The 27,198-nt window shown below is 33.0% G+C and overlaps 1 protein-coding gene across 1 annotated transcript in view; it reads left to right on the top strand.

Moving 5' to 3' along the window:
• Window positions 1-3,324, top strand: part of LOC124353206 (5'-3' exoribonuclease 2 homolog) — a 70,157-nt gene extending 66,833 nt beyond the window's left edge. The window contains exons 19-22 of the mRNA XM_046803101.1: window positions 755-785; window positions 2,244-2,301; window positions 2,498-2,702; window positions 2,908-3,324. Coding sequence (XP_046659057.1) covers window positions 755-785; window positions 2,244-2,301; window positions 2,498-2,702; window positions 2,908-3,236 — 623 coding nt within the window. The 3' untranslated portion in view covers window positions 3,237-3,324. The remainder of the gene's footprint in view (window positions 1-754; window positions 786-2,243; window positions 2,302-2,497; window positions 2,703-2,907) is intronic.
• The last annotated feature ends 23,874 nt before the right edge of the window (window positions 3,325-27,198 follow it).

The following is a 27,198-nucleotide window of genomic DNA, read 5'->3' as shown; positions in this document are numbered from 1 at the left end:
ACAGATTTGCCGCCAATCCGGCTCTCTCACAGCAGCGTGGCACTCTCTTTGTTTTTGCGTCACGTGACTTTAGGTTTTAGCCACTGTTGTTGCAAAATTATCAAGTTATGTTAGGAATGTTCCAGGAACTTCCACTACTAACATACGTGCTATATCGTGTTACAATCTGTAACACTCGACATTCTAGAATCATTCATATAATCGTCCTACGGAAAATTGTTAATGTTTTGTAAAAGTGGAGCTTAATTATAGTATAGCAAATTAAATCTTTTTTGTACAGGATATACAAAAGAATGGCGTCACTAGTCTAACTTAAAATTAAAGATATAAGAGTCAATTTTTTTTGTTTAGCTTATTTATTAGGTTATAACAAACACATTAAAACCAACAACAGTTCGTGAACATAAAAAAATCAGAAAAATCATTAGAAACTATTTCAATTTTTAAATTCTTTAATTTTGATGTAAAACGTGTTAATTGAGGTACATATTTAATTTCTGGTGGTAGGTGATTAAACAGTAAACAGTACATTAGTACATATGTTTAATCAGTTATATATGAATTAGGGTCAGTAATGAGAAGAAAGTATCATTTATATTTTTATGCTCTAATATGTCATATATTTTTTTTTTATTTTTAATAGTTTAGCATTTCAAAAATTATATGAAATAATGGCTCATTATTGTACAACAAATGTTGTTACACTATATGTAATTTCATTATTTTTTAATCATGTATGTTTTGTTTGTTACAGGACAACCTTACAGGCAGGATGATTACCAAGGGTCAGTATGCAATATTGTATCTGCTTCCCAAAACAGTGAAGTGTTTCTGGGAGCTTAGAATAAATCGACTTATTCCAAGCTATTGAATGGATGATCCATACCATATAGTGACAAAATTAATAGGCTATTCCTCACATTGGCTGATAATTTAATTAAAACTTGTAATTCAGTGTTTGTTAGCATTCACAGTCCCAAACATTTCCTCATTTTCAGCCATTGAACATGAAGATGGTGCTAGTTGAAACTAGTTTTTTCTCACTGCAGCTTTGTTGTAAAAGATATGACAGGAGAGCTCTCATGTAGATTACAGTGTGCATAAAATTATTGTATTCACTTTATATTCAATCTAAGATACTGAGAGCATATTAAACTTTTCTTTGAATAACTATCGCTGGTGAAGTTTGATAAGCTTCATCAATTTCACACACTCACGATGCTGCATTCGATTTTGCATAATGGTCTACCATTATATCTATCAGAATGTTTATCTTTCATATCTTCTATAACCTCTTGTAATACTCGGGGTGCCTTCTTTACTATCAAATCCCATTAATAAAACCTCCATTTTTAACAATTCCTTCATTCTGTCTGCTTGCTGACTTTGGAATAATTTTCCTGATGATATCAGGACTCTTGGTGGATGCACTCTGGTTTCGGGATGCACTCTGGTTTCGGGATGCACTCTGGTTTCGGGATGCACTCTGGTTTCGGGATGCACTCTGGTTTCGGGATGCACTCTGGTTTCGGGATGCACTCTGGTTTCGGGATGCACTCTGGTTTCAGGCTGCAATCTGGTTCCGAGCTGTTAAGTTATACAGGGTGCAGCAAAAAGGTTGGGTTGGCTATGTATTTTCAGATTCTGGGTGTGATTATAAGCTAAAAATGAAGAATATCTTTTAAAATTTTCAACAGACTCCATTTTTTTAATATTAAAAAAATAACAACTATTTTTTTCTCCCAAAACCTATGTGCCAAATTTGGTTTCTTTAGTTTTACTAGTTTTAGAGATAATAATTTGTTAATAAAAATACAAAATAGCAGCTAGCGGCTTAACAAAGTGAAAATTGGAAAAAAGGTATTCTTTATGTTTAGCTTAGAATCACACACAAATCAAAATGCATAGTCAGCCCAATCTTTTTGTTACACCTTGTATATGTTTCGGGTCCCATAAGGGTTGATGGTTTGTGTGCTGATGGCAATAATTTGTGTGAGATGGGTGGGTGGACACTAAATTTATTAAATTGTAATAAAGCAAATTTTATATATTCCCATATTGTATTATTCATCTTGTATTGTTTTTGATTATGTAATTTTAACTTCAACTTTTATATGGTTAGGTGGTTATGGTTGGGTGTAACAGAGGAAGTAATTGTAACCTTTGCCAATTGTACAGTTTTAGGTAGTACAATAAAGACATTTAACATTTAATTTTTTGTTAACAAAATGTACTTGTTCCAGCCCCAGCCGTAACCGTGGCAACAGAGATGGGCGATACCAGCCTTTCCAGAGGAATTCGGTAAGTGTTCCACTTAAATATATATATAACCATCTTTACTATAATTAATGATGTTCTCTTTAACGGTGTAAACTGTTCTATTGTTATTGTTCTACATATTATACAGCAATTAAGGTAAAAGTGCACCAAACACTTTTATATTGCTAATTTTATTTATTACGTGTGTAGTATTTCTAATGAACGATCTTTTTCGTAGGGTGGGTTTAACAGTTCCAACTCGTCCAGAGGAAGTTACAACTCTCCGTCGTCGGGCAGAGACAGTTGGAGCAGTGGAGGGAGTGGTACCCATATCCGGTTTAGTGATGGCAGTGATAGGAGCAGTGGTGGGGGTCAAACAAATGAAGGGGGCTCCTGGTCTACCAGTCAGAGTAGTAGGGGTGGCAGAGGTGGTGATAACAGAAGTAAGTCAATTCAACACCAGTCTGTATCTAATTAATTGGGTGATTAATAATAGAGCTTTCTACTACTAAATTAAACATTTAGTAACAACTTCTTGGACTGTTTTCCTCATCTCGGAACTAAAAGTTAAAGGTCTAATTACACTACAGTAGTTTTAAAAGTATTTGTTGTAGTACAATTTTTAATATACATTGACAAATTTTTCAGGTCAGAGCAGTTATAGTAGTGGTCGCGGCAGTAGCAAGTACGGAGGTGCTGTGACCTACACCAGTAGCAATCGAGGAGGTGGATCTGGAGGCTACTCGAGTAGTCGCGGTGGCTACTCTAGTGGTCAGGGTGGCTACTCGAGTAGTCGCGGTGGCTACTCAAGTGGTCAAGGTGGTTACTCAAATAATCAAGGCAGCTACTCTAGTGGTCAAAGCAGTTACTCTAGTAGTCAAGGCAATCCAAGTGGTCAACGTAGTAAGGGGTACGGACAACAGAATCTGTACCCTCCAGCCCCCGGCTACAGTACCAGCAGTTATGGCCGGAGATAATTATTACTACTAACAGCTTCATTATTTTTTTATAATTTTCTAGTACAAAATACCCTAAAATAACTGAAATATGGTTATTGTATTTGAAGAGGAATGAAGAAATGAAATTTATGAATTACGGTATTAAATGATTTTATCCACTGAAATTGACCTTCTTTTTCCATGTAGTTTAAGTCCTGACAAATGGAGTTGTACAGCCAGTTGCAACGTTGTTCTTTGATTTATACTTGCTCCTTGTAATTATTTTGTCCTATCCTATCCTGAAGTAATAAAAACTACAATATTAATAGTTATATAATGTAGACCTGTGAAAACAGCCCCAAGACTGGAAGTGTCTGGAAATAAAGTTTTATTAGCATAGAAAACATGTTGGATCATGATACATTTATTAGGGATATTTTTTCAACCCACTTGTGTCCAGTCAACAGATTAAATGAGATGAAGTTCAGATCAGAGCTTGCTCTAGTTTGTGAAATGCAATTGACAACTGACTCATTACTAGATATGGTTAAAACAGTTCATCAAATCAAATTCACAACATATGAAGAAGAAAGTAGATAAGGTCTTGAGTTAGGTAGAATTTATAACAATCAAAGCGAGTGTAAGAATAGTTAGAGCATGAAAGAACTATAAAGACGTGACGATGACATCGTAACAGAGATTCACTTGTCAGAATAAACCAAAACTGTCCATAATATACATCCTCTTCTACTTGTTTACTATATATATATATATATATATATATATATATATATATATATATATATATTTGTGTACTAACAAATGAAAAATGTCAAATTGTCACAAATATAATAACTTGCCATAAAGAAGGCATATTGAACGCTATCAATCTTCATTGATTGAATAAGCTACATCCAATAAGGATATATCCCCTCCCCCTTCAATTCCCCTGTTCAAGCAGATATGTATTATTAGTATTTCCGATTTAATTCTTTCTGACTGCAGTTGGCTCTCCACAGTGAGTTTGAAATATTTGTTGTGAACCAGGGACTTTGATGTTAGAATTACATTGTTGTACGAGTAATATGTTTTCCAATCAGTATATGTTACAAAAGGCACCATATAACATACCTTTTGTAAAATATAACGATGTCAAATGAACAACATATGGAAACAGCCATTAGATGGAAAACAGTTGTCAGAAAGGATTCGAATTTATTTACTGTAAATGCGGGAGATCTTGGTGCTTTTAGAATTTGGTATGATTGAAGATTATACTTGGTAAAGGAAGAGACAAACATGGCGTATTCACTAAAGAAGAGCTCTATGAGTTTCGAATTGATTGAAGGAAAAGAACATTTTTAGAATTGAATTTGGGATGTGCACAATTTAACCACTTGAAGTGACAATATCAAAACAAGAGTTGGAAACTGTAAGTTTCCTTAAACAGTTTTTGTATCAGAGTCGGCATGAGGAACAAGAGTGCAGCCAAAGATACCTGCATTGAAACCGGTCGGAAAAGGTTCCCTTCTGAATTTATATCAGATGGAAAGACACATATATAAGTAAGTACATAACAAGCTCAGTTGCAATCTATTCCAAAACATATAAACAACAATGCAATTAGTATTTGCAGAGAATGATAACGGTTTGAGGTTAGCACCTGGATTGGTTGACGAAATCACCGCAACATCAATTTAGCAAATATCTCCACATAGTAAAAGAATGACTATTGTGTCACCACCATAAACGTTTAGACAAATTTGTACTAGGGCCTACTCTTTTTTGTAATATTTGGACATAGTCTTTTCAACCGCTAATAATGTGAAAGCTAGTAAACTCGGGCACGGCATATCTCGGGCGTAGCGGTTACAGGGTTAAGAGCCAATAATTGATTACGTTAATTACGGTGGCGTTCTGTAGGTAACTGTGAAGGGTACTCGTAAATGGAGCCTCCTTATTTTATAATATCTCTAGTTACCCTCTCTTCGTAGGCCGGCAGCTCACAGATCGAACAGTTTGACTCGCATCGTGTCGCTCTGTCGTTGCGTGAACAGTGAACACTGAAACCACGCGGGGTATCCACACACTGGTCAAAACATGGGTGTTGAAGCAAGGTTTGCGACAATAGGTGTCAGCTGTCTGTATTACGCATCAAGACGAAAGAATTCGAAACTGTAGCCACAAGCCGGACGATTATGGCCAAAAACAGTCAAGAAAAAATTTTAGAGGGAGGAGTCAAGGCGACTGATATTTTGCCGAAGTGGATAGAAAGCAAGGCAAGTGCATTCAACCAAGGCCGCACTATACACCAGGCCGGAGTCACCCCCTCCACTTAGCGCGCCACGTCATCGCAGTGGCCGGCCGCATCAGCTAAGACAAGCCGCACATAGCCTACGACAAAAACTCTGTTAGAAATAGTCGAATTCTTAACTAAGAACCTAAAACTGTCCTACATCTTACTAGGAAAATTTCAAACAGATAGTTTGGAAGCACGTTTTGGCCAATTTTGGCAAATGAGTGGGGCCTGCTATAACATTTCAGTAAATCAGGTAATTCAATCTGAAAAAAAGTTGAAAATATTGTCTCATTAAATTATACTCTGCACAACATTCTGAAATATGTATATCAGATATACTCTCTCAGAACGATAATTTAGAGAAATGTGAAAAAGAAATCGTTAATCCAGTTTTTGACGAGTTTCAAGTAGATCTGAATGATAAGTTAAGTTACAGAGAATGATATGTTATGTTTAGTATATATTGGTGGTTATATAAGCCACATTATTTTAAAGAATATACCATGTAAATCGTGTAAGGAATTGTTAACCCCGGGTTCTGACTCAAATTGTTCTATCGGTCCTTTACGGAAGGATAATGTTTACTTTAACTTAATTGATAGGGGTGCCTTGAAATACCCCTCTGATTTCATTATGCAGGTTATTGTTATATCTTTTAAAGTTTGTTTATCTGATAGATATGAAAGTAAATTTCTTCTGAGAAATAATCAGAGAGCAGTATTAAAACAGACTATCTTAGAATTTGTGGCGTTAAATAAGAATGAAAAGTGTAACGGTTGTAATGTAGAAAAAAGTAGACTTACAGTAAAATTAATTTTTTAATATTCTTTTGAATAATTATTCCAGATCAGCAACTGATTCAATGAAAAGAAAACAGTCTGAAACGAATTCTAGTGTAATAACAAAATCTAACAAAAAGAGAAAAGATTGTAAGTTAAGTTCAAACTAAAATGTATAAAACACTAAACAAAATTGAATTTGTAAAATTTTATTTTAGCAAGCAATAAGTATTGTTTATGTTTATTTGGTATTTATAATTCTTTGTAATATCTGATGATACCTACATACACCGTTTTACTAATATGTCATTTTTACCTTTGCAACTAATATTGTGACTACCTACTCAAAATAAGCATACTTTTATAAATTAAAATAAGTTTTTGAACTCACTTTTAATCTTCATTTATACCCCAACTTCCAAATATTGAAACAAATTAATAAGTCTTTTGATAGTTTAAGCCATCAAGTAGCTTTATAATCAGCGTGAAGTGAAATGTTCTAATTTGAGTACACGTCCTTCAAATCAATTTTATTATTTTTATACATGCCGAAATAAGACAATATTGCCACAGATGTAAAGAGGATGATGTAAGCTTTAATTTGATATACCATACATAATTTTACTCCAGGTCTTAAGCTATCAAATGACAGGTTGTAAGTTGCGTATTTTGCATTGAGTGTAACGGCCGCTCCAAGCCGGTACAGTACGCGCGCGCTGAAGGTTCGGCTCCGAGTCAACCGAGCGGACTTTGGCGGGGGACGGGTGGATTACCCGATATAACAACTGTTCTGCAGACATCCGCCAATGTTTGGCCCGCTGCAGTCTGAATATTTATTGTCCCTGTTCTCAGGATTCTTTATACATCAGTGTTTCGTATTCATTCATCTGTCATAAAATTAGTGTATAAACAATACACCCCAAAACATTTTCTATTCGAATATAATACAATGAAATTCAACATAATTTCATTAAAGTTTAAACTTTTAGTTTATCACAGATCACCACTATGGCCTAAAGTGTTTTTTTTTTTTTTTTTTTTTTTTTTTTTTTTTTTTTTTTTTTTTTTCAGAAATAAACTATTGCAAAGTGATTCAATGTTAAACTTTCAAATGGTATTGCCGTGTTGCATTTACGTGAATAGGCCATAAACTGTAGGGCAGCGGTGTCGGTGATACATTCCACTTCAGACTAAGTTACCGCTAACCTAAACTATGTATCTGAAAAAAGTTAAATCTAAAATTAACATCAGTTCATTCAGAAAAACTTTCCCGCTGGTGAAAGTTTCCTGACCAAATAATAAAAAAAATCCTCACATACAAACTTTTTTGTACCACAATTTTGGCTCAGTTAATTTTAAAATATATATTTTATTGAAGAAAAGTAATAAAACATTGAAACTTAATACATCCATTAGCATTGGCATAAACAGGAAAATAGATCTGCGAAATTTCAGAATTTTATTTGTACAGGAAGTTGGTCTAACCGTAAGTTGATTGTCGAGCGAGAATTAAACATTGCCGTCCGTGACGGATCATTGGAGAGTCAATGTTTTTATTTGGTTAGTAGGGCAACGACAGGGCCGAACCTTCAGCGCGCGTACTGTACGGCTGCTACTGTGACGTCACAGCTGGATGGCTCCGGCCTGGTGTATAGTGCGGCCTTGATTCAACCGCCTGTTCCCCATTTTGTTTCTTAAAAGTTCTTGAGCCGTTATATGTTGAGGACGATCTTTCAGCAGTACATGCCAGTAATACTGAATTATTTTAATACTAATACTCGTTTGCTTAAAAAATTTAAAAATTGTGGGGGGTCCGGATCCCTTGAACCCCCTCGTTGGCTACGTCCCTGCCGGTGACCACAGTGCAACGGATAATGTGTATCGAAATATTGTAGGTAAGTTTCGAACTAAAACGTTTCGACTTGTGTATAGATGGTAAACCGGCCGAAACCTTTGTTTTGAAACTGTTTTTGTGTCAAAACATTGACATCTATATGCGGCCGGCCTTAATTTCCGATGCAGACAGCTTTCTAACGCATTTGTCATGTATCAGTCAGCAAGCCACTTTAACATTTGGGTCCACGGTACTTCTTCGGTAACATAACTAAAATACCGGTTATTGTGTTGATGGTCTGATTGTATTTTGCAAACCAAGCAAAATATGTGTAAAGAATATTAAAATAGCGGCCTTTTATAATAAATTAATGAAACTTAGATTAGTTACGAAAAACATTTATTGCTAGAAACGAAGTTAATGAATCACATTGTGTTGCGAAGGCGATAACAAATGAAATGCAATCAATTAATTAATATAACTTAATTATATTATCGTGTTTTAAATTAAATATTTAATGAACAACTAGTGTTTCAGCGTTCAGTTCTTTACTTGTTTAAACTGGCGATTAAAAATCGACCACAAAAAAGCAGTCATTCAAAACAATTTTATAAAACAAATTGAATTATCAGACATAAGTACCAATTTTATTTAATCATACAGCCGGATTGAAAATAAAAAATTAAACTCGTATAAATTCTTGTACAAAAATAAGCAATTCCGGATGACTTCCTTATTTGGATTTATAAAATGGAATCTTTGGAGGAGTATTTATGGTGACGTAATAGAGGGTAAAAATAGTCCATGTTACCTTTAATAGATTCATTTCCCCACACGTCTTAATGCTACTTACCAAAATGTGTGTGTGTTTGTTTATTTGTTAAACCCTTTTGCGGCAAAGGTTCTATGTTAGAACCTTTGCCGCCAATTAGGGTAAGGCCTAATTGTAGCAGAAAGGCCAAAGTCTGGAGTAGGTAGTAAGCAATGAATGACTGATTAACATTTATTTTGTAACTCCGTAAAAATTGCAGGTGGATATCAAATCATGAAAATATGATGGTTTGGAAATAACATTTGATTTAAAGTTGGTATTTTATACCGATGTTCGTGCAATGCCAACGTTACTGGTTATCTGCTAGGAGCGGTAAATTGCAATCGCTAAATTTCATTTAACGTAGGCTGTTTGTAGTCCAGTACCGGGTGTCAAAATGTTTAAATAGGAACCCCCCAGCAAGTGACCCCATCTTTTAAAGATATTATAAAAAGAAGAAGGATGGCGCAATCTAGTGGTCTCTTAATGTTAGCCTACTATATCAAATTTGGTGGCCAATTAAAGTATGAATTTTTTATAAAACCACCAGTTTAAATTACATTCAAAATTATTGTAAGGCAGATAACACATTCACTCAGTAAATATTTCGAAAATTTAAAATCATAAAACAAGTCATTACAAGAATCAACAACCATGATTAACATACCATGTATTAGGTTTGGTTTTGTCTGAACGAAGCCCATTAGGAAGTCCTAGGTATACCAATAGTTGGTTTTGCCATGTCATCTCTTATTGTTTACCAGTTAGTATGTGAGACATATTCAGATAACTTTGACACAGTAACTGGACTGAAAATGACTGTACTAAACATTTTGACTTATCCCCGAAATACCCCATTTGGGGGGAGGGGAGTAAAAAATTTTCTTACGTCGAAACCTCCTCAGTTGGTCATATAAACATCCCCCAAAGTAAATCACTCCATCTCTATTCATAAGAAAGTTAATATGGGGGGAGGGGACTTTTAAGACACCCGGTACCTATAAATATGTTATTTATAAAATATAGTGTAATATAATTGGTTTGAATTTTTCCAAATGTTGTTATTATAAGTAATAACAATATACTGTAACGGATCAACAAATTTTAAAGAAGAATTTAGATGAAATGAAAGTTTCCTTGGCTTATGTTGTGGTTGCACCGACCTGATCTGTGTACCGGTAAAAACTTTCTCGATCTTGAGTCGGTGCACCGCAGCTGTCAGGCGTGGTTGCATTCTGTACCACAGCAGCGCTGGTTGTGCTGTGGTTGAAGGGTAGTAAGCCTTGACCTACGAAAAAAAGTTTTACAATGACATTTCATTAGTGACCCTAATGACTTAATACCATTAACACTATATTATTTCTACCGTTACTTTAACATAATATATATTTGTCGATTTTCTCTGTCTAAAAATTTTCTGCCGTACCTTTCTTATCTTATTTGTAAATAGGCCCTATAGTATTTATTTGTTTATTTTTGAATGGTACAGTTGTACCTTGATAGAAAAACCCGTCACGTTCAATTCATTTATACTATTTTGAACTCTCATATCTACTTTATAAGACTTTTTAAGGTGACTTTTTAACATCCACAAGACATGTTCGAAAGGGGAAGTAGTTCTGCTTCTAATAGTTTATAAACCTTTCTACCCTCTTAAAACTTTGCGCTGGTGAAACGTCGACTCATGTTGTTATTACACTATTTAAAAAATGTCTCTGAATGTTTAGATTAATTTATCTAATATAATATTTACAAGGGGTTTTTTCGGAAAATTTATAATTTAATAAGGAAATAATTTCATTAATACGAGATGTAGCGTACGTATATTACAGTAGCAAAAAAACTAATTATATTTCGAAATCATATAAATCTTTTATATTGGTGTCTAAATTTTAAAATATCAGGGGTGTTCCAACCCAGATCCCCCGGTATGCTAAGCCTCCCCCCAATAGGCACCCTTAATCCGCCCCTGTATTCACATTTTCCACTCAGGTAGGTTGGCTACAACGTAAGCTGAAATGCAGTCCAGTTACCAACGTTTGAACAATAATTTTTCCCTTTTATTGTATAAATAAGCTAACGTGTTACGTAAATTCTCACATGTTAAAATCTCATATGACGGCAATCAGCTTTTTTACAAAATTAGTTATTTTATATTTTCTCGTTGCCATCATGGTTACCCGTAAAACCAACTTAAAAATATTAGCTAACGCTCAGCCAAATGTAGTGGAGTGGCATGCACCATCATCGAACTTGGTATATCTATATAGAAACAAGCTTCATGCAAACAAGGTCATTTTGTTTTCGAGACACCGTAGTCTACTGACAGCTATATAGAAATGAAATGTTTCCATCCCTCAGGTGATGATTGGCTATTCTAAGACTCAACCAAACATAAATAAAGGTTTTACACAACGTAATACAACTGACTGCCATCTTGAAACCTTTATTGCTTGAGACCAACAAACGAACTTATCCAAGCGATGTATGAGTGCTGTCTTAGTTTATCCTCCTAAGACCCAAGGGAAAAATTAAAATGTTTAAGCAAAAACCTGATGTTCTTTTAAAAGTACAAATATTTCTACTTCGGTAAGACCCAGGGATTTTTCCACATTTTTCAAGTTAAAACCTAATGTCCGTTTAGAAGGACAGAGTTTTAGGGAATTTTTTTACCAAGAAGGAAATATTTGTATGTTAGATGTTGGCAACTCTGCTGACTTGTTGTTTTTTTTAGGTTGTCAGTCATCACATGTGTGTTCAGTTAGCTGGCTAGTTTAGCCATTAAACATAACCTCCAGAAAGATGGCTTCACCAAGGAAGCGGAGGCTTTATTTTCAACATCATTGTAAGTATTAAAAAATATTGATTGTTAATATTTTCTCATTAGAAAACATGCAGTATTAATATATATAGCTAGTATATAAAAATTGAAAACTCATTGAAAATCTACTGGAAAAAAGACTGGTTTTTATCATTAAAAAGATGTGTCCTTATAAAAGTACATTGGGTTTTAAACTGTTTTTATCTAAAAGTGGATTGTCCTAATTTAAGGACACCAGGCTTAAGTGGACTACACATTTCATATAGATGTGTTTCCTGTAATTGTTGACACTTTTTAGGAAAATAGACAATTTTGAATAAATTTACCTGTTTTACACATTTATTTAGTTAATTTAATTTCAAAAAAGGATGAACATTTAGGCCCTATGAAGTTTTCGCTCTTATTTAAAGTTACAAAAAACTGTTTTACAGCCATGGATAACATAATTTTAATTGTTCCAGTAAACAATGCAGAAATTATGAACACCATCAACCAGCTTGATGACTCCGACATGGATGTTTCGGAGGATGATGACCAAGATTACTAATTTGGGGAGGGACATCCAAAACCAACCAGTAATAGATCTATTGGATGGTTCGTAGGTGGTCAAAGACAGAAAAAAGTAAATTACAGTGCCTCAGCCTCAAGTGATAAAGGCGTACAATACACATATGGGAGGTGTTGATATGTCAGACCGTATGCTATCATATTGTTCTTCCAGACAACGGACAAGGAAAGTGGACCACTAGAATAATAATGCACCTGTTTGATTTAGCCATATCCAATTCCTGGCTTTGCTACCGAGAAGACAAGATCAAGTCAAACATACCATTAAAAAAGTGGCACAACTAAGAAAGTACAAGATGGATTACGGAGAGTATTTAATTGAATCCAAAACTCTATTCTTAGTGACAGTGAAGATTCAGAGTACCTCACAGATGAAGAGGTTACACCTGGAAGAAATCCCAAGGAACTTCCAAGTGTGAGATTTAGGACACATGGGAACCACTTACCTGAAATTACGCCAGGAGTACAGCAGAGATGCAAAAACTCCAAATGTTCAAAGAAAACATCGGTAATGTGTACCAAATGTAAGGTCCATTTTATGTTTAGTAGCACAAAGGAATTGTTTTTTTTTAACTTTCAACAATGTTAAGCCCTTTTTAACTTATAAACAACTAGTGTAACTATGTGTTTAAAGAAAACATCAGAGACGTGTACAAGTGTAAGGTCCATTATTTTTAATAGCACAAAGAAACAGGAACCATATTTTAATTTTAAAAAAATATTAAGCCTTTTTTAACTAAATTGAGTATTAACTGTTTGATTAAAACTAAAATGAAATAAAGGTAAGTTTAAAAAAAATAATGTCTCTTGATTTCACTACCTGTATTTTACCCAATGAAAACCCGGTGTACTTTTAAAAGGACTATACAAAATTGTATAAATATATCAAATATACTGTTACATATTGTTTTTATAGTGTCTAAGTAGGTTATTGAATAAGAAATTATTAAAAAAAAACTTATTCCAAAGTTCAAAATTTCCCTGGGTTTTACTTGAGTACAAAATGTTGTCCTTCTTGCAGGACATTGGGTCTTAGTGACTTAAAGGTGTACATTGAACTTGGGTTTTACTTAAGTACAAATTAATGTCCTTTTAAAAGTACGCCAGGCCTTAGGAGGTTATATTAGTTAGAAATTATGCTATTCACCATCTCCAAAATATTACTGAAAACATTTCTAAGGCAACAACCTGGAAACTCTAAAATATCACAATCCACGTAAAAACAAACATTATTGCAAATGACCTTGGAATTCTAAAACCTGTGGGTTAGTTCTACGTTGCATAACTGATATTAATAATTTCGTTCCAAATTTTGAACGGCTGTCATATTCAAACCTTAAGAGATATCGAAAATAAACAACTATAAAATTGCATAGCCCCATGCATATATATATATATATATATATATATATATATATATATATATATATATATAATTGGATTATCATGGTTTCGGGTGGGTGCATAATTACCGGAGAATGTGCAAAGAATCTTCAAAAAATACCGTCATGAGGGTGGTTGAAATAGACAGATTTCTATGAAATCTACCTAAAATTAAGGGACTTAGTCAACGAGAGGTTTCAAGGGGTTCGGACCCCTCCAAATTTTCAATTTTTTAATTAATTTTGTATTAAACTATTATTATTACTTAAATAATTCAGTTTTACTGACATGTACAGCTGAAAGATTGTTCTCAACAAAGAAACAGATCAAGAACTCTTGAAGGAACAAAATGGGGTCTTACTCTCTGTCCACTACGGGAAAATATCAGTTGTCTGGACCACCCGAAAAAATATTTTCTTGGCTAAGTTCTTGCTAAAAGTTATGCAAAAATTGTTACTAACGTCTCCAATTTTTTTGTTTTGTTCTTTACTTTCCTTGCTGTTAACCGAACGTAGTGTTTTAACATTGACATTCACTCTGTCATTTTTCTTTTTACTCTATGAATAATGTACATGTTAACGAAGGTACTATACTGCAAGAGTACGCTGCAATCAAATCTGTTCTCAGATTTTTAAAACTGACTCTCAACCCTATTATCTCATTCTTTTTACTCTATGAATAATGTACATGTTAACGAAGATACTATACTGCAAGAGTACGCTGCAATCAAATCTGTTCCCAGATTTTTAAAACTGACTCTCAACCCTATTATCTCATTCTTTTTACTCTATGAATAATGTACATGTTAACGATGGTACTACACTGCAAGAGTACGCTGCAATCAAATCTGTTCCCAGATTTTTAAAACTGACTCTCAACCCTATTATCTCATTCTTTTTACTCTATGAATAATGTACATGTTAACGATGGTACTACACTGCAAGAGTACGCTGAAATCAAATCTGTTCCCAGATTTTTAAAACTGACTCTCAACCCTATTATCTCATTCTTTTTACTCTATGAACAATGTACATGTTAACAAAGGTACTACACTGCAAGAGTACGCTGAAATCAAATCTGTTCCCAGATTTTTAAAACTGACTCTCAACCCTATTATCTCATTCTTTTTACTCTATGAATAATGTACATGTTAACGATGGTACTACACTGCAAGAGTACGCTGCAATCAAATCTGTTCCCAGATTTTTAAAACTGACTCTCAACCCTATTATCTCATTCTTTTTACTCTATGAATAATGTACATGTTAACGATGGTACTACACTGCAAGAGTACGCTGCAATCAAATCTGTTCCCAGATTTTTAAAACTGACTCTCAACCCTATTATCTCATTCTTTTTACTCTATGAATAATGTACATGTTAACGATGGTACTACACTGCAAGAGTACGCTGCAATCAAATCTGTTCCCAGATTTTTAAAACTGACTCTCAACCCTATTATCTCATTCTTTTTACTCTATGAATAATGTACATGTTAACGATGGTACTACACTGCAAGAGTACGCTGCAATCAAATCTGTTCCCAGATTTTTAAAACTGACTCTCAACCCTATTATCTCATTCTTTTTACTCTATGAATAATGTACATGTTAACGATGGTACTACACTGCAAGAGTACGCTGCAATCAAATCTGTTCCCAGATTTTTAAAACTGACTCTCAACCCTATTATCACATTCTTTTTACTCTATGAACAATGTACATGTTAACGAAGGTACTACACTGCAAGAGTACGCTGAAATCAAATCTGTTCCCAGATTTTTAAAACTGACTCTCAACCCTATTATCTCATTCTTTTTACTCTATGAATAATGTACATGTTAACGATGGTACTACACTGCAAGAGTACGCTGAAATCAAATCTGTTCCCAGATTTTTAAAACTGACTCTCAACCCTATTATCTCATTCTTTTTACTCTATGAATAATGTACATGTTAACGATGGTACTATACTGCAAGAGTACGCTGAAATCAAATCTGTTCCCAGATTTTTAAAACTGACTCTCAACCCTATTATCTCATTCTTTTTACTCTATGAATAATGTACATGTTAACGATGATACTACACTGCAAGAGTACGCTGCAATCAAATCTGTTCCCAGATTTTTAAAACTGACTCTCAACCCTATTATCTCATTCTTTTTACTCTATGAATAATGTACATGTTAACGAAGATACTACACTGCAAGAGTACGCTGAAATCAAATCTGTTCTCAGATTTTTAAAACTGACTCTCAACCCTATTATCTCATTCTTTTTACTCTATGAATAATGTACATGTTAACGAAGATACTATACTGCAAGAGTACGCTGAAATCAAATCTGTTCCCAGATTTTTAAAACTGACTCTCAACCCTATTATCTCATTCTTTTTACTCTATGAACAATGTACATGTTAACGATGGTACTACACTGCAAGAGTACGCTGAAATCAAATCTGTTCCCAGATTTTTAAAACTGACTCTCAACCCTATTATCTCATTCTTTTTACTCTATGAACAATGTACATGTTAACGATGGTACTACACTGCAAGAGTACGCTGAAATCAAATCTGTTCCCAGATTTTTAAAACTGACTCTCAACCCTATTATCTCATTCTTTTTACTCTATGAACAATGTACATGTTAACGATGGTACTACACTGCAAGAGTACGCTGAAATCAAATCTGTTCCCAGATTTTTAAAACTGACTCTCAACGCTATTATCACATTCTTTTTACTCTATGAATAATGTACATGTTAACGATGGTACTACTACACTGCAAGAGTACGCTGAAATCAAATCTGTTCTCAGATTTTTAAAACTGACTCTCAACGCTATTATCACATTCTTTTTACTCTATGAACAATGTACATGTTAACGAAGGTACTACACTGCAAGAGTACGCTGCAATCAAATCTGTTCCCAGATTTTTAAAACTGACTCTCAACCCTATTATCTCATTCTTTTTACTCTTTGAATAATGTAGATGTTAACGAAGGTACTACACTGCAAGAGTACGCTGCAATCAAATCTGTTCTCAGATTTTTAAAACTGACTCTCAACCCTATTATCTCATTCTTTTTACTCTTTGAATAATGTAGATGTTAACGAAGGTACTACACTGCAAGAGTACGCTGCAATCAAATCTGTTCTCAGATTTTTAAAACTGACTCTCAACCCTATTATCTCATTCTTTTTACTCTTTGAATAATGTAGATGTTAACGAAGGTACTACACTGCAAGAGTACGCTGCAATCAAATCTGTCCTCAGATTTTTAAAACTGACTCTCAACCCTATTATCTCATTCTTTTTACTCTTTGAATAATGTAGATGTTAACGAAGGTACTACACTGCAAGAGTACGCTGCAATCAAATCTGTTCTCAGATTTTTAAAACTGACTCTCAACCCTATTATCTCATTCTTTTTACTCTTTGAATAATGTAGATGTTAACGAAGGTACTACACTGCAAGAGTACGCTGCAATCAAATCTGTTCTCAGATTTTTAAAACTGACTCTCAACCCTATTATCTCATTCTTTTTACTCTATGAATAATGTACATGTTAACGAAGGTACCATACTGCAAGAGTACGCTGCAATCAAATCTGTTCTCAGATTTTTAAAACTGACTCTCAACCCTATTATCTCATTATTTTTACTCTATGAATAAAATGTCACACGTTAAAATCACGTTTCGCTTCCAAAATATCGTTTGGACAGACAGAAAAATATAAATAAATTACATTTTAAAGCACCACGAGTGATAGGCTTCGCTAACGCTCAGCCAATAAAACTGTAGTGTAATGAATAATTTGCTAACATGAGTATAACAATGTAATACTCTACGAAACTATTGACTACTATAGTCAATAACCAAGTCAGACTGTATGGGTAAGCCTGTACGTCTTGTGTTACACAATTGGAGATAAAGCATTAAACCTGCACATCAATACGGTATATGAATGTTTCCTTTCTCATCAGGGGACAGCCCACCAAGTAATCAAAATAAAATCTCAAACGGGAGCATATGTCAAGTAGTACCTTAAAGGTCTCTATTACGAGAACACAATGCCGAAAATCTGAACTCAAACTGTTCAGTTTGAAACGGTTTAAATTTACAAACTGGTCTGGATATAAGGAAAAATATAAATTACCGTTTTTCCATAAATGCTGAACTAATATAATCCTAAAATATACCTGCTTCCGTTTTTAAATTATCCTAGGATTTATTTATTACATCCTTTTTTATTATCACTAAAGAGCTAACATACTCCAAATTTATGATTCCTCCCCTTGACTTTAGGTAATCTTTTGAGCTATTCAATAATTAAAAAATCATGCAATTTTGCACCGAAATTCGAATGGCGATTTCTTCCAATGGCTATTACTCATCTCAAACATATGCCTTTGTTCCTGACATTCAGCCTGAAATATGTGCGAAGCCACGGGTAACAGCTAGTAGTTATTATAAAATGTAAATTCAAATAATTAAATGTTTAAAGTTTCTCAAAAATTAGGTTTGTCTGTTCTTTAGATTTGAATTTAAAATACAAGAATACTATTGGGGTTTTTTATTGTGTTGAAGGTTACTTTTTGTGCTTTTTTAGTGTTTTAAAATGTTAAAAACCAAAGGTGAGAATTGGCTTTTAAATAAAGTGTATATTATTAAGATACTAAAACGTTAAAATAAAAACTGATTTTTCTAAATAACTAATACAAATACCTACAAAAGCGTTTTGATGCTTATTGAACATATCTTTAATTTGTACATTCCCCGATACTTCTACAACCAAAAAAAGGGCCCAAATGTGTTGGAATTTAACATTATTCGTAAGGAGCTCAATAATAAAGATCGCCACTAATATATTTTTGCTTCTTCTGATTGACACAACACTTGCAATAAATGGAATTTTAAATTATGTGCTTGTACAAAATTACCTGGATATTAAGAAAAGTCAGTGATACAATTTAGGGAATTTTTGTGTTAAGACTGCGCAAAATGCAGCACAATAACTTTTTTCATGTTTCATAACTCTATTCTATTTATATTACACTTACTGATGTGAATTGAACTTGAATGAGTTCGTGTATTTCAATTCGTTCTGCCTTATTTTCTGGGGTTTTACAATATTTTATACATAATTTATTTGTAAATGTTGAGTTCAGCTCCAATTCACCTTCCTCTTAGTGCAGCGTCTGAGGTCTGACGCTGCTACAGACTTGACTCCTGGAATCTGGAGTCACGTTCGTCTGAAGAGATCTAATAGCTAGTGACGAAGAAGCTCAAAATGAACTCGTTACATCGTTTCGACATCAGAGACACCTATAAATATGTGAAGGGTAGTCTCATTGTCTCATCAGATACACAATTGAGTGCACTACGATGTGATAGACACGATCTCTAAGCACAGTGGAGAAACCGAGAGATTAGTAGAAGAAGCTAAGCCATTAATTTAAGTTTAATTGCAGTAATTAATTTAAGACTAAATGTGAATTAATATTATTACCATCTTTTTTGATAATTTTGCACCAGATTATTTCAGTTGTGAAGGATTGTAATTAGGCTACTTTCGAAAAATAAATATATTCTATTCTATTCCATTAATAGCTAGCAAGAGCTATCCAAATCATTCAGACTGGAGGGAGGACTTTCATGTTAAATATATGAAAAATATGTAAAGAAAGACTAATAATATTTTATTAAAACTGAGGAATTATGGTTGTTAATAGAAGAAGCTAGGCCATACTAGCTAGCTTGAGTTACCTATGTAACTTATAGTATAGACTAGTAATACTCTTATTATCCCATTACTGTCATGGCATACAAAAATAAATGTTATTACCAACAAACATGACACGCATTATTGTAAGATGGTGCATTTTCATATAAAGAATGGCCAACTATGGCATCGAATCATTGACCTCATTTATTGTGAAGTATGTTTAATATTGAGTTTTAATTTAACCGTAATATTTGGACTTTGTAACAGGACTGCTATTAGAGAGAAAGGAATAAGATTTTGAGATGTAGGCTACTACTTCTCCACTTATAAGTTACGGCTTGTGCAAGCGTACCTTTAAAATAGTCTTGTTCGCTTGTGCACTGACGGATTTCGTTCAAACAAGTACCGTTGGAATTGTAATAAAATTGGTCAAATATTTGGTGTCTAGTACATTTTTTTCGTAACTTGACTAAATATTATCAACAAACGCCATTTTGTTAATATTAAAGTAAATATTAAAATTATTTTTCTCTTCTCTACTTAAACCTATGTGCCAAATTTGGATTCCTCAACTTGAAAATTTCTAGAGACATTAATTTTTTTATAAAAATTACAAAATGGCGGCTAGAGGCTAAACGACACATTTCTCGATCTTCGAAATGATGAATAGGCCTACTATCTCCCACAGAAGTTTGTGACACCCTTTTGTGAACACCCTGTATATGTGTGTATAATAAATTGTATAATTTCAATAAACATTTAATCACAAAACGTACTTGCTCTGATGGGACTCTAACGCGGATATCACACTTGCCTGTATTTATAGAAATTTAATTAATGTATATATACTGAAATATAACAATTAAAGTGATCTGAAAGTGTCGTTTCTTTATTGGTGTAAATACGAGGTGTCGGAAACGTTTCTTTTCACACAATTTGGCGCCGAAGTGGTATGCCTTGAAACACGACGATTAAGAAATAATTATTGATTATAATAGATAAAATAAATGAAACTATTATAAAATTGCTGCCTGTTGATTTGCCCACTGAATTGATTTTTTTATCCTTTAGAGATAGTTTTCGGTTTTGTTTACTCTAGCTACAAACTATCTTGAGTTATTGTACAATACGACAGTATTTATATTAATTGGATACTTTTTGGACATATTTTAAAAATTTACCGGGTAAAACCTAATTTTAACTTTATTCAATTTGTTTTGAAACGAACACACAGGCATACGTTTTGTTACAAATATTTATAAAATCAATATGGCGGGAGTGCAAGGGCTGGACCTACATTTGGTTACATTTTTAGAATTAATTAAATCGGTAGTCTGGGCACATAGTAGTTTACATCTTTCTATAAACCTAACCTAGCATTTAACGATTTATCGTGGTAACGGCCGTTTTACTAAGTAAAATAACGGATTTCCTCATTCCTCACCCAATACACTGAGAACGACTTGATCGGAATCACTTGACTCTTCACACTCAACTTGGTCGGTCCCGGTTCGGCGGAATGAATTATTTTCCAGTTAGTTAGTAGTACCACCCCCCGCGACATTGCGTGGGACACCGGGCCACAATGGCCACTTGTGGGATCAAAAAGGTGCAAACTACAAGAAAGTACACATGAGTAGATAGGGATAATTGCGCTGGCAGTGTAACGTGGGAGAGCGGACTGTGGGGCCTTTGTTGTCCCCGGGAGGGCCAGACCCCCGGGTTAGCCGAGAGACGGACTCCTCGGTGACTTCTCGGCGCACACCCATGGTGGGAATGACCGCCCGAGTATGAAATCCGGGACCGTTCAGGTGTGATGTTCGCGTTTTTAAGTTAACGACCGATTTGAGACGGCAACGGATGGGGGGGGGGGGTGAGGTGTGAGAAGTCATCGGGGAAGTTTGATTGTCGAGTGAGGAGGTCATAAGGGGGTGGGGTGGACGTGAAGATAACCGTTGGACTCACGCACTCGGTAATAAAAAAGAAATTTCTTTAAGAAAAATAAGTATTTCTTCATAAAAAATTCAAACCTACACTTTTCTATTTGTATTTCAGTTATTTCAAATTATAGAAGAAATAAAACATAAATATTTGTTTTTTCGTAGATATAAACAGTGTATCCGAAATTAGGATAAATTAAATTTAAAATAACACGAACGATAATTAATAAATAACACGACAATTACTGTAATTTCTGACAGACATACTAAATAAAAATAGATACTAAATTATTAGGCTACTTAAGTTTATTTGCATTAAAATGAAAATTTATAAAGTATTTGGGAATTAAAAACTCAAACCTACACTTTTGCTATTTGTATTTCAGTTATTCCATATAATAGAAAAACTCAAATATGTTTTTGGAAACTATAACGAATTTAAAACCAAGCGAATTACAAGATTTGTTTTTCGTACATATAAAGATTGTATCCAAATTTATGAAAAATTTAGATTAACATAATACGAACGATAATTAATGAATAACACGATAATTACTGTAATTTCTGACAGACATAAATCAAAATAGATACTAAATTATTACTTACGTTTACTTGCTTTGTACACGTTCCACGCAAGATTAGTGGTTTACGCACTAGGTAATGAAAATTTACGAAGTATTTGTTTATTAAAGATTCAAACCTAAATTTTCGCTATTTATATTTCAGTTATTTCATATTATAGAAGAAATCAAATATATTTGTGGAAACTGTAACAAATTAAAAAAGAAGCAATGTACAAGATTTGTTTTTTGTATCCAAAATTAGGATAAGTTTAGTATAAAATAATACGAACGATAATTACTGTAATTTCTTACATAAATCAAGATAGATACTAAATTATTAGGTACGTTTATTTGCTTTGTACAAGTTTTCATGTGAGGACGTGAAGATAACAGTTGGATTCACGCACTAGGTAATAAAGAAGAAATGTATAAAGTATTTCTTTATAAAAAAAATCAAACCTACATTTTTGCTATTTGTATTTCAGTTATTCTATATTATAGAAGAGATAAATTATATTTGTACTGTAACAAATTTAAAAACAAAGCAAATTACAAGAATATTTTTTTTATCCTAAATTAGGATGTTTAGTTTAAAATAATACGAACTATATAACTGTAATTTCTAACATAAATCACGATAGATACTAAATTATTACTACGTAAGTTTATTTGCTTTGTACAAGGTTTCATGTGAGGACGTGCCATCTGTGCTCTATGGGACGTGCAGATAACCGTTGGATTCACGCACTAGGTAATAAAGAAGAAATGTAAGCTATAATAAAGTATTTCTTTATAAAAAAAAATGCAAACCTACACTTTTCTATTTGTATTTCAGTTATTCCATATTATAGAAGAAATAAAATATAGGCTATTTGTAGAAACTATAACGAATTTAAAACGAAGCGAATTATAAGATTTGCTTTTCGTAGATATAAAGATTGTATCCTATAGTACGATACTTGTTTTAATAATACGAACGATAATTACTGTGATGTTTAACTGGCGTAAATCAAAACAGATATTAAATTATTACTTACATTTATTTGCGTTGTACAAGTTTGTCAGCCAGCCTTATTCAATACTAATTTACATTTTTGGATCTCTAGAAAATGTTTATCTCGGCTATTACTTGACATAGGCAAAGGATGAATCGTGTTTCCGAACATTTATGTAAATTGAAACATTTATATTAAATTTCTTGCATAATAAATAATTACACATATTTCGGATCTATATAAGTATTCAATGTGGCAGCTTTTAAGCATCGCAGAGTAAAACTAAAAATGTTTTTAAAATTATTAGATCACTCACAACTTTTTACTTCGTGCGGAGTATGAAACATGAAACATTTGTCATTATGTTTGAGGATGGAGGCTTTACAATGTTTGAGACGTGCAACATCGCAGCAGTGCGAGACTAGGCCTACGTGATATGTTAACACTTTGCTGACAGCCCTGGCACCATTGTATTTAATTTGGGCTCAACAGACATTTATAAGCCATTATATTAAATTTTTAAATGTGTCGTCCATTTTTTATCAATTTTTAAAATGTTTGAATTCGTTACGCAGCAATATGAAATATTAATTTAAGCCTTTGCTTTCATACCTAGTTTTAAAATTTATATCGTGGTTTTTATATTAATATAAAAAGTAAAATTTTTATATTAATATAAAAAGTAATAGTTTTATATTAATATAAAAAGTAATAGTTTTACACTAAGAGCAAAAATAAAGTGTTTAAAAATCAAATTTTTATAAATCACTTATGATCAACTACTACTCTTTGAATTTTAAGGTTTCAAGGTACTGGAGCTTCCAAGTTTTGCTGTACAAATCAACCACCTAGAGCTATGAGACCTAATGCATGTTTAATTTGATACTTTATACATCTTATACGTCTTTATACATATAAAGTCTATTTATTTCCAAACTGTGAAAGACAGAATATTTTAATTGGTTTTTTTAATGGTTGAAAAATTAATATTGAGTATAAAAGTCAATCTAAGTACTTTCACATGAAATGCTATTTTTGTAATAACTTGTAAAATCCAGAAAATATAGGGTACTCTCAGATATATTTTTAATATGTATCATGTACATACTACAATGTCTGTCATTCAAATCTAAACTTGAGAGAGTTATTAATTAATTAAACAAAGAGTCTTCAATGTTTTGTAATTTGTTAGTTTTTACTTGACTATTTGACTTAATGCTGCACATTCATGAATATTACAATTACAACTACTTTATAAATACGTAGTCTATGTATTGCACTTTCACTTAACACAACGCATGTTGCATTCAGTAAGTCATAGGACAAAGTACATGTATTGTTATTATATGTACTTTAATGAAAAAACAAGAACTCCTAGAAACTCGTTTACCTCACAAACGAACTCTAGTCTACTGCTCACTATGTTACTAACTTAACTCATGCACTGTATTAAATTAACTCCTTATAAATGACACACATTTAGTTAATAATACTTCTCATTCCAGAACTATACTAATTTATTTTCCTCACCTGTTTTTCAGTGGAATATTCTAGATATTCTCCCTGAATCTGGACGAAGAAATAAATTTTTTCTGTTACCTCTTTGGTTGAAATATCATACATATAAAAATAATATTTTGTATAAAAACAATGTTTTTCCGATTGGACCACAGATATAATAAGACCAGAACAATACAACAGATTTTAAGTAAAGAGTAGAAGGTATTGGTTGAAAAGATTTACTTTGCATGACTAACACAAAAAATAAATAAGCTAAATTGTTATGTAATTTCAGTTATTGCATATTTACTAATTAGTTCGTGGTTAATGTTTACACCCCGGTTATCTACTTTTTTTATCCGAGAGTAGTAGAATGGTAGACGATTACCTGCAGATTTTTTCTAGAACAATATCTGTTGATATACAGTACAGTACACAGAAACTTAAAAACGTTATGATGGAGGGGGGGGGCGACCTCACTCAGACTACCTTATAAGGACATGACTTATGAGTAATACATATAACATAAAGTATATATACAATAATAAACCTTTTTAACACTTTTTGATCTTTTTTATTTCCGTACAATGTACATTTCAAATTCTAAGAATTCATCTTCAGGTACTATTAGGTTCCTAAATTATTAGGTTCCTGAATTCCTGAAAGATCAAAAAAGTTTTAAAAAGGTTTATTATTGGATGTATATATATTTATCAAACCCTTTTCGAGGCTACATCTCTAAAATAAAGTATTATAATTATTGTAATGCTTGCTAAATATTTTATTATAAATATGAAAAACTAAATTTCAATTGTTTGTTTACCCCCCTGACCCCTGCCGCCGTGTGCGTAAGCACAGAACGGAACATGCCTAAATACGGGCCCGACAAAGATGGAGTACTCCAAGGATCAGTGTTGGAAATAATTTTATTTAATATTTGCTATATTTATAACTTGATGGCATCCTTAAATCATGCAACTATTGTCGTTGGGTTCTAATGAAAACACAACAGAATTTAAAAAAATAAAGGGTTTCCTTAGCATAATAATTTAAAATAATATAAACAAACATTTTAATTTAAAATCATAGTAATTCGTTACCGCTACTGACCAGAATGCTAAAAAACAAAAACTTATGATATAACTTGGACTGCAAGTAGGGTTTAATATTTAACCTGTTTAACGTCGATTCATGTGATTCATCTTTGCCTTTTATATTTATTGACTTACCTATTGCCTCTATTGATCAATTTCTAAATACCTACGCGTTGATTGAACCCTATTTAAATTTTGACTTTGGGATCATCCCCTCGGTACTTACTCATGCAGAGTTTTTCTTTTACAAAATGCGCAAATAAATGAATGATTATTTAAGAACATCCAGAACAAAATATATCTTGTTAATAAGTTAATTAATTTAGAAATCCTTGACTCTAATTTTTATTCATAATAAAAACACTTAAACTTGTAACAGTTTTAATATTAATAATGCCATCTCTTTAACTGTAGACATTGCATTGCAAAATTTAAACGTAAATTAAAACCATGTTGATTTGACTCGTACAAACCTACAACTACTTTCTGATTGCTATTTCCATGAGACATCACAATAGAGATATATTATGAATTAGTCGATTGAATAAACAATTTCCTACCCCTATAGGGGTTTGAGACGATGTTTGAATTTCTAGAAATTATTCAAACATTTACACCCTTAGGAAGTATACATCAACACCAACTTGTGATGAAATTACTCAAATGTAATTGTCATTATTATATTCTGAAGCTGTCTCCCCCTCGTCCCATAAGGGTGATTGTTTCTGCCCCGATCTTTACACATTTTAATTTACAAAACAGGTCCGTTGATATTGTTAAATATATTGTTATGTATACTTAAATATACAGGGTGAGTCATAAATATGGTCAAATATTTTAAAACGTGATTTTAGATCTAAAAATAAGAAAAAAATGTTATATAAAGGTAGGTCCGGAAACGCTCCGTAACTGAGTAATGGCTGGCGAAAGATTTTGCTTTGTTTTCAGTTCACCTGGTGAAATTAAGTGATTCTGAGAGGTTTTGTTCTTACTTTTTAACTCACATAAGATGGATATATAAGGAAAATCACCTGAAAAATCAAAATAAACCACTCTAGAGGTTGTAGTGTGAACAGTTTTTGAGAAAAAGTATGAAATTTGCAAAAAATCGAATAACAAAAATACCGTCTTAAATGTTTGATGTTGAATAACATTGTTAAATGACCAATAAACAAATTGTTTTTCCTAATACAGATTGTAAAGAATTTAATTCTGAAAACAACCATAATAAACAAAATTAACTAAATGTGTAATAAAGTTATGATATTGACTCCTCACGTATCACACTACACAGCAAACTTTTGCTGTTTTGTAATAAGGAATGAGTATCTGATTAGTAACAGCTGGTGAAAAATAAACATTTTTAGTTCAAAATGTTATTTTTAAATACAATATACATCTACAATCGCGTTTAGTCTCACCGGAAGATTAAAAAGGATGCTCTAAATGACCTCCGTTGTTCAAAATGCACGCGTTCAGGCGTCTTCTCATCAAGTTTCGGACCCGTTCAAAAACTCCAGGTGTCTGCTTAATGGTTTCTATTCCATTAGAAATGTTTAATCGGAGTTCTTCAATGGTATCTATTGGGGAAGAGTAAACTAATGTTTTTAATTGTCCCCAAAGTCCAAAGGATTTAAGTCCGGTGATCTTGCTGGCCAGGAAACTGGTCCACCTCGGCCTATCGATT

Source organism: Homalodisca vitripennis, chromosome 1 (genome assembly GCF_021130785.1).
Source record: "Homalodisca vitripennis isolate AUS2020 chromosome 1, UT_GWSS_2.1, whole genome shotgun sequence".
NCBI lineage: Eukaryota > Metazoa > Arthropoda > Insecta > Hemiptera > Cicadellidae > Homalodisca > Homalodisca vitripennis.
Note: the sequence above shows the minus strand (reverse complement) of the source record. Positions and strands in the feature narration are given on the sequence as shown.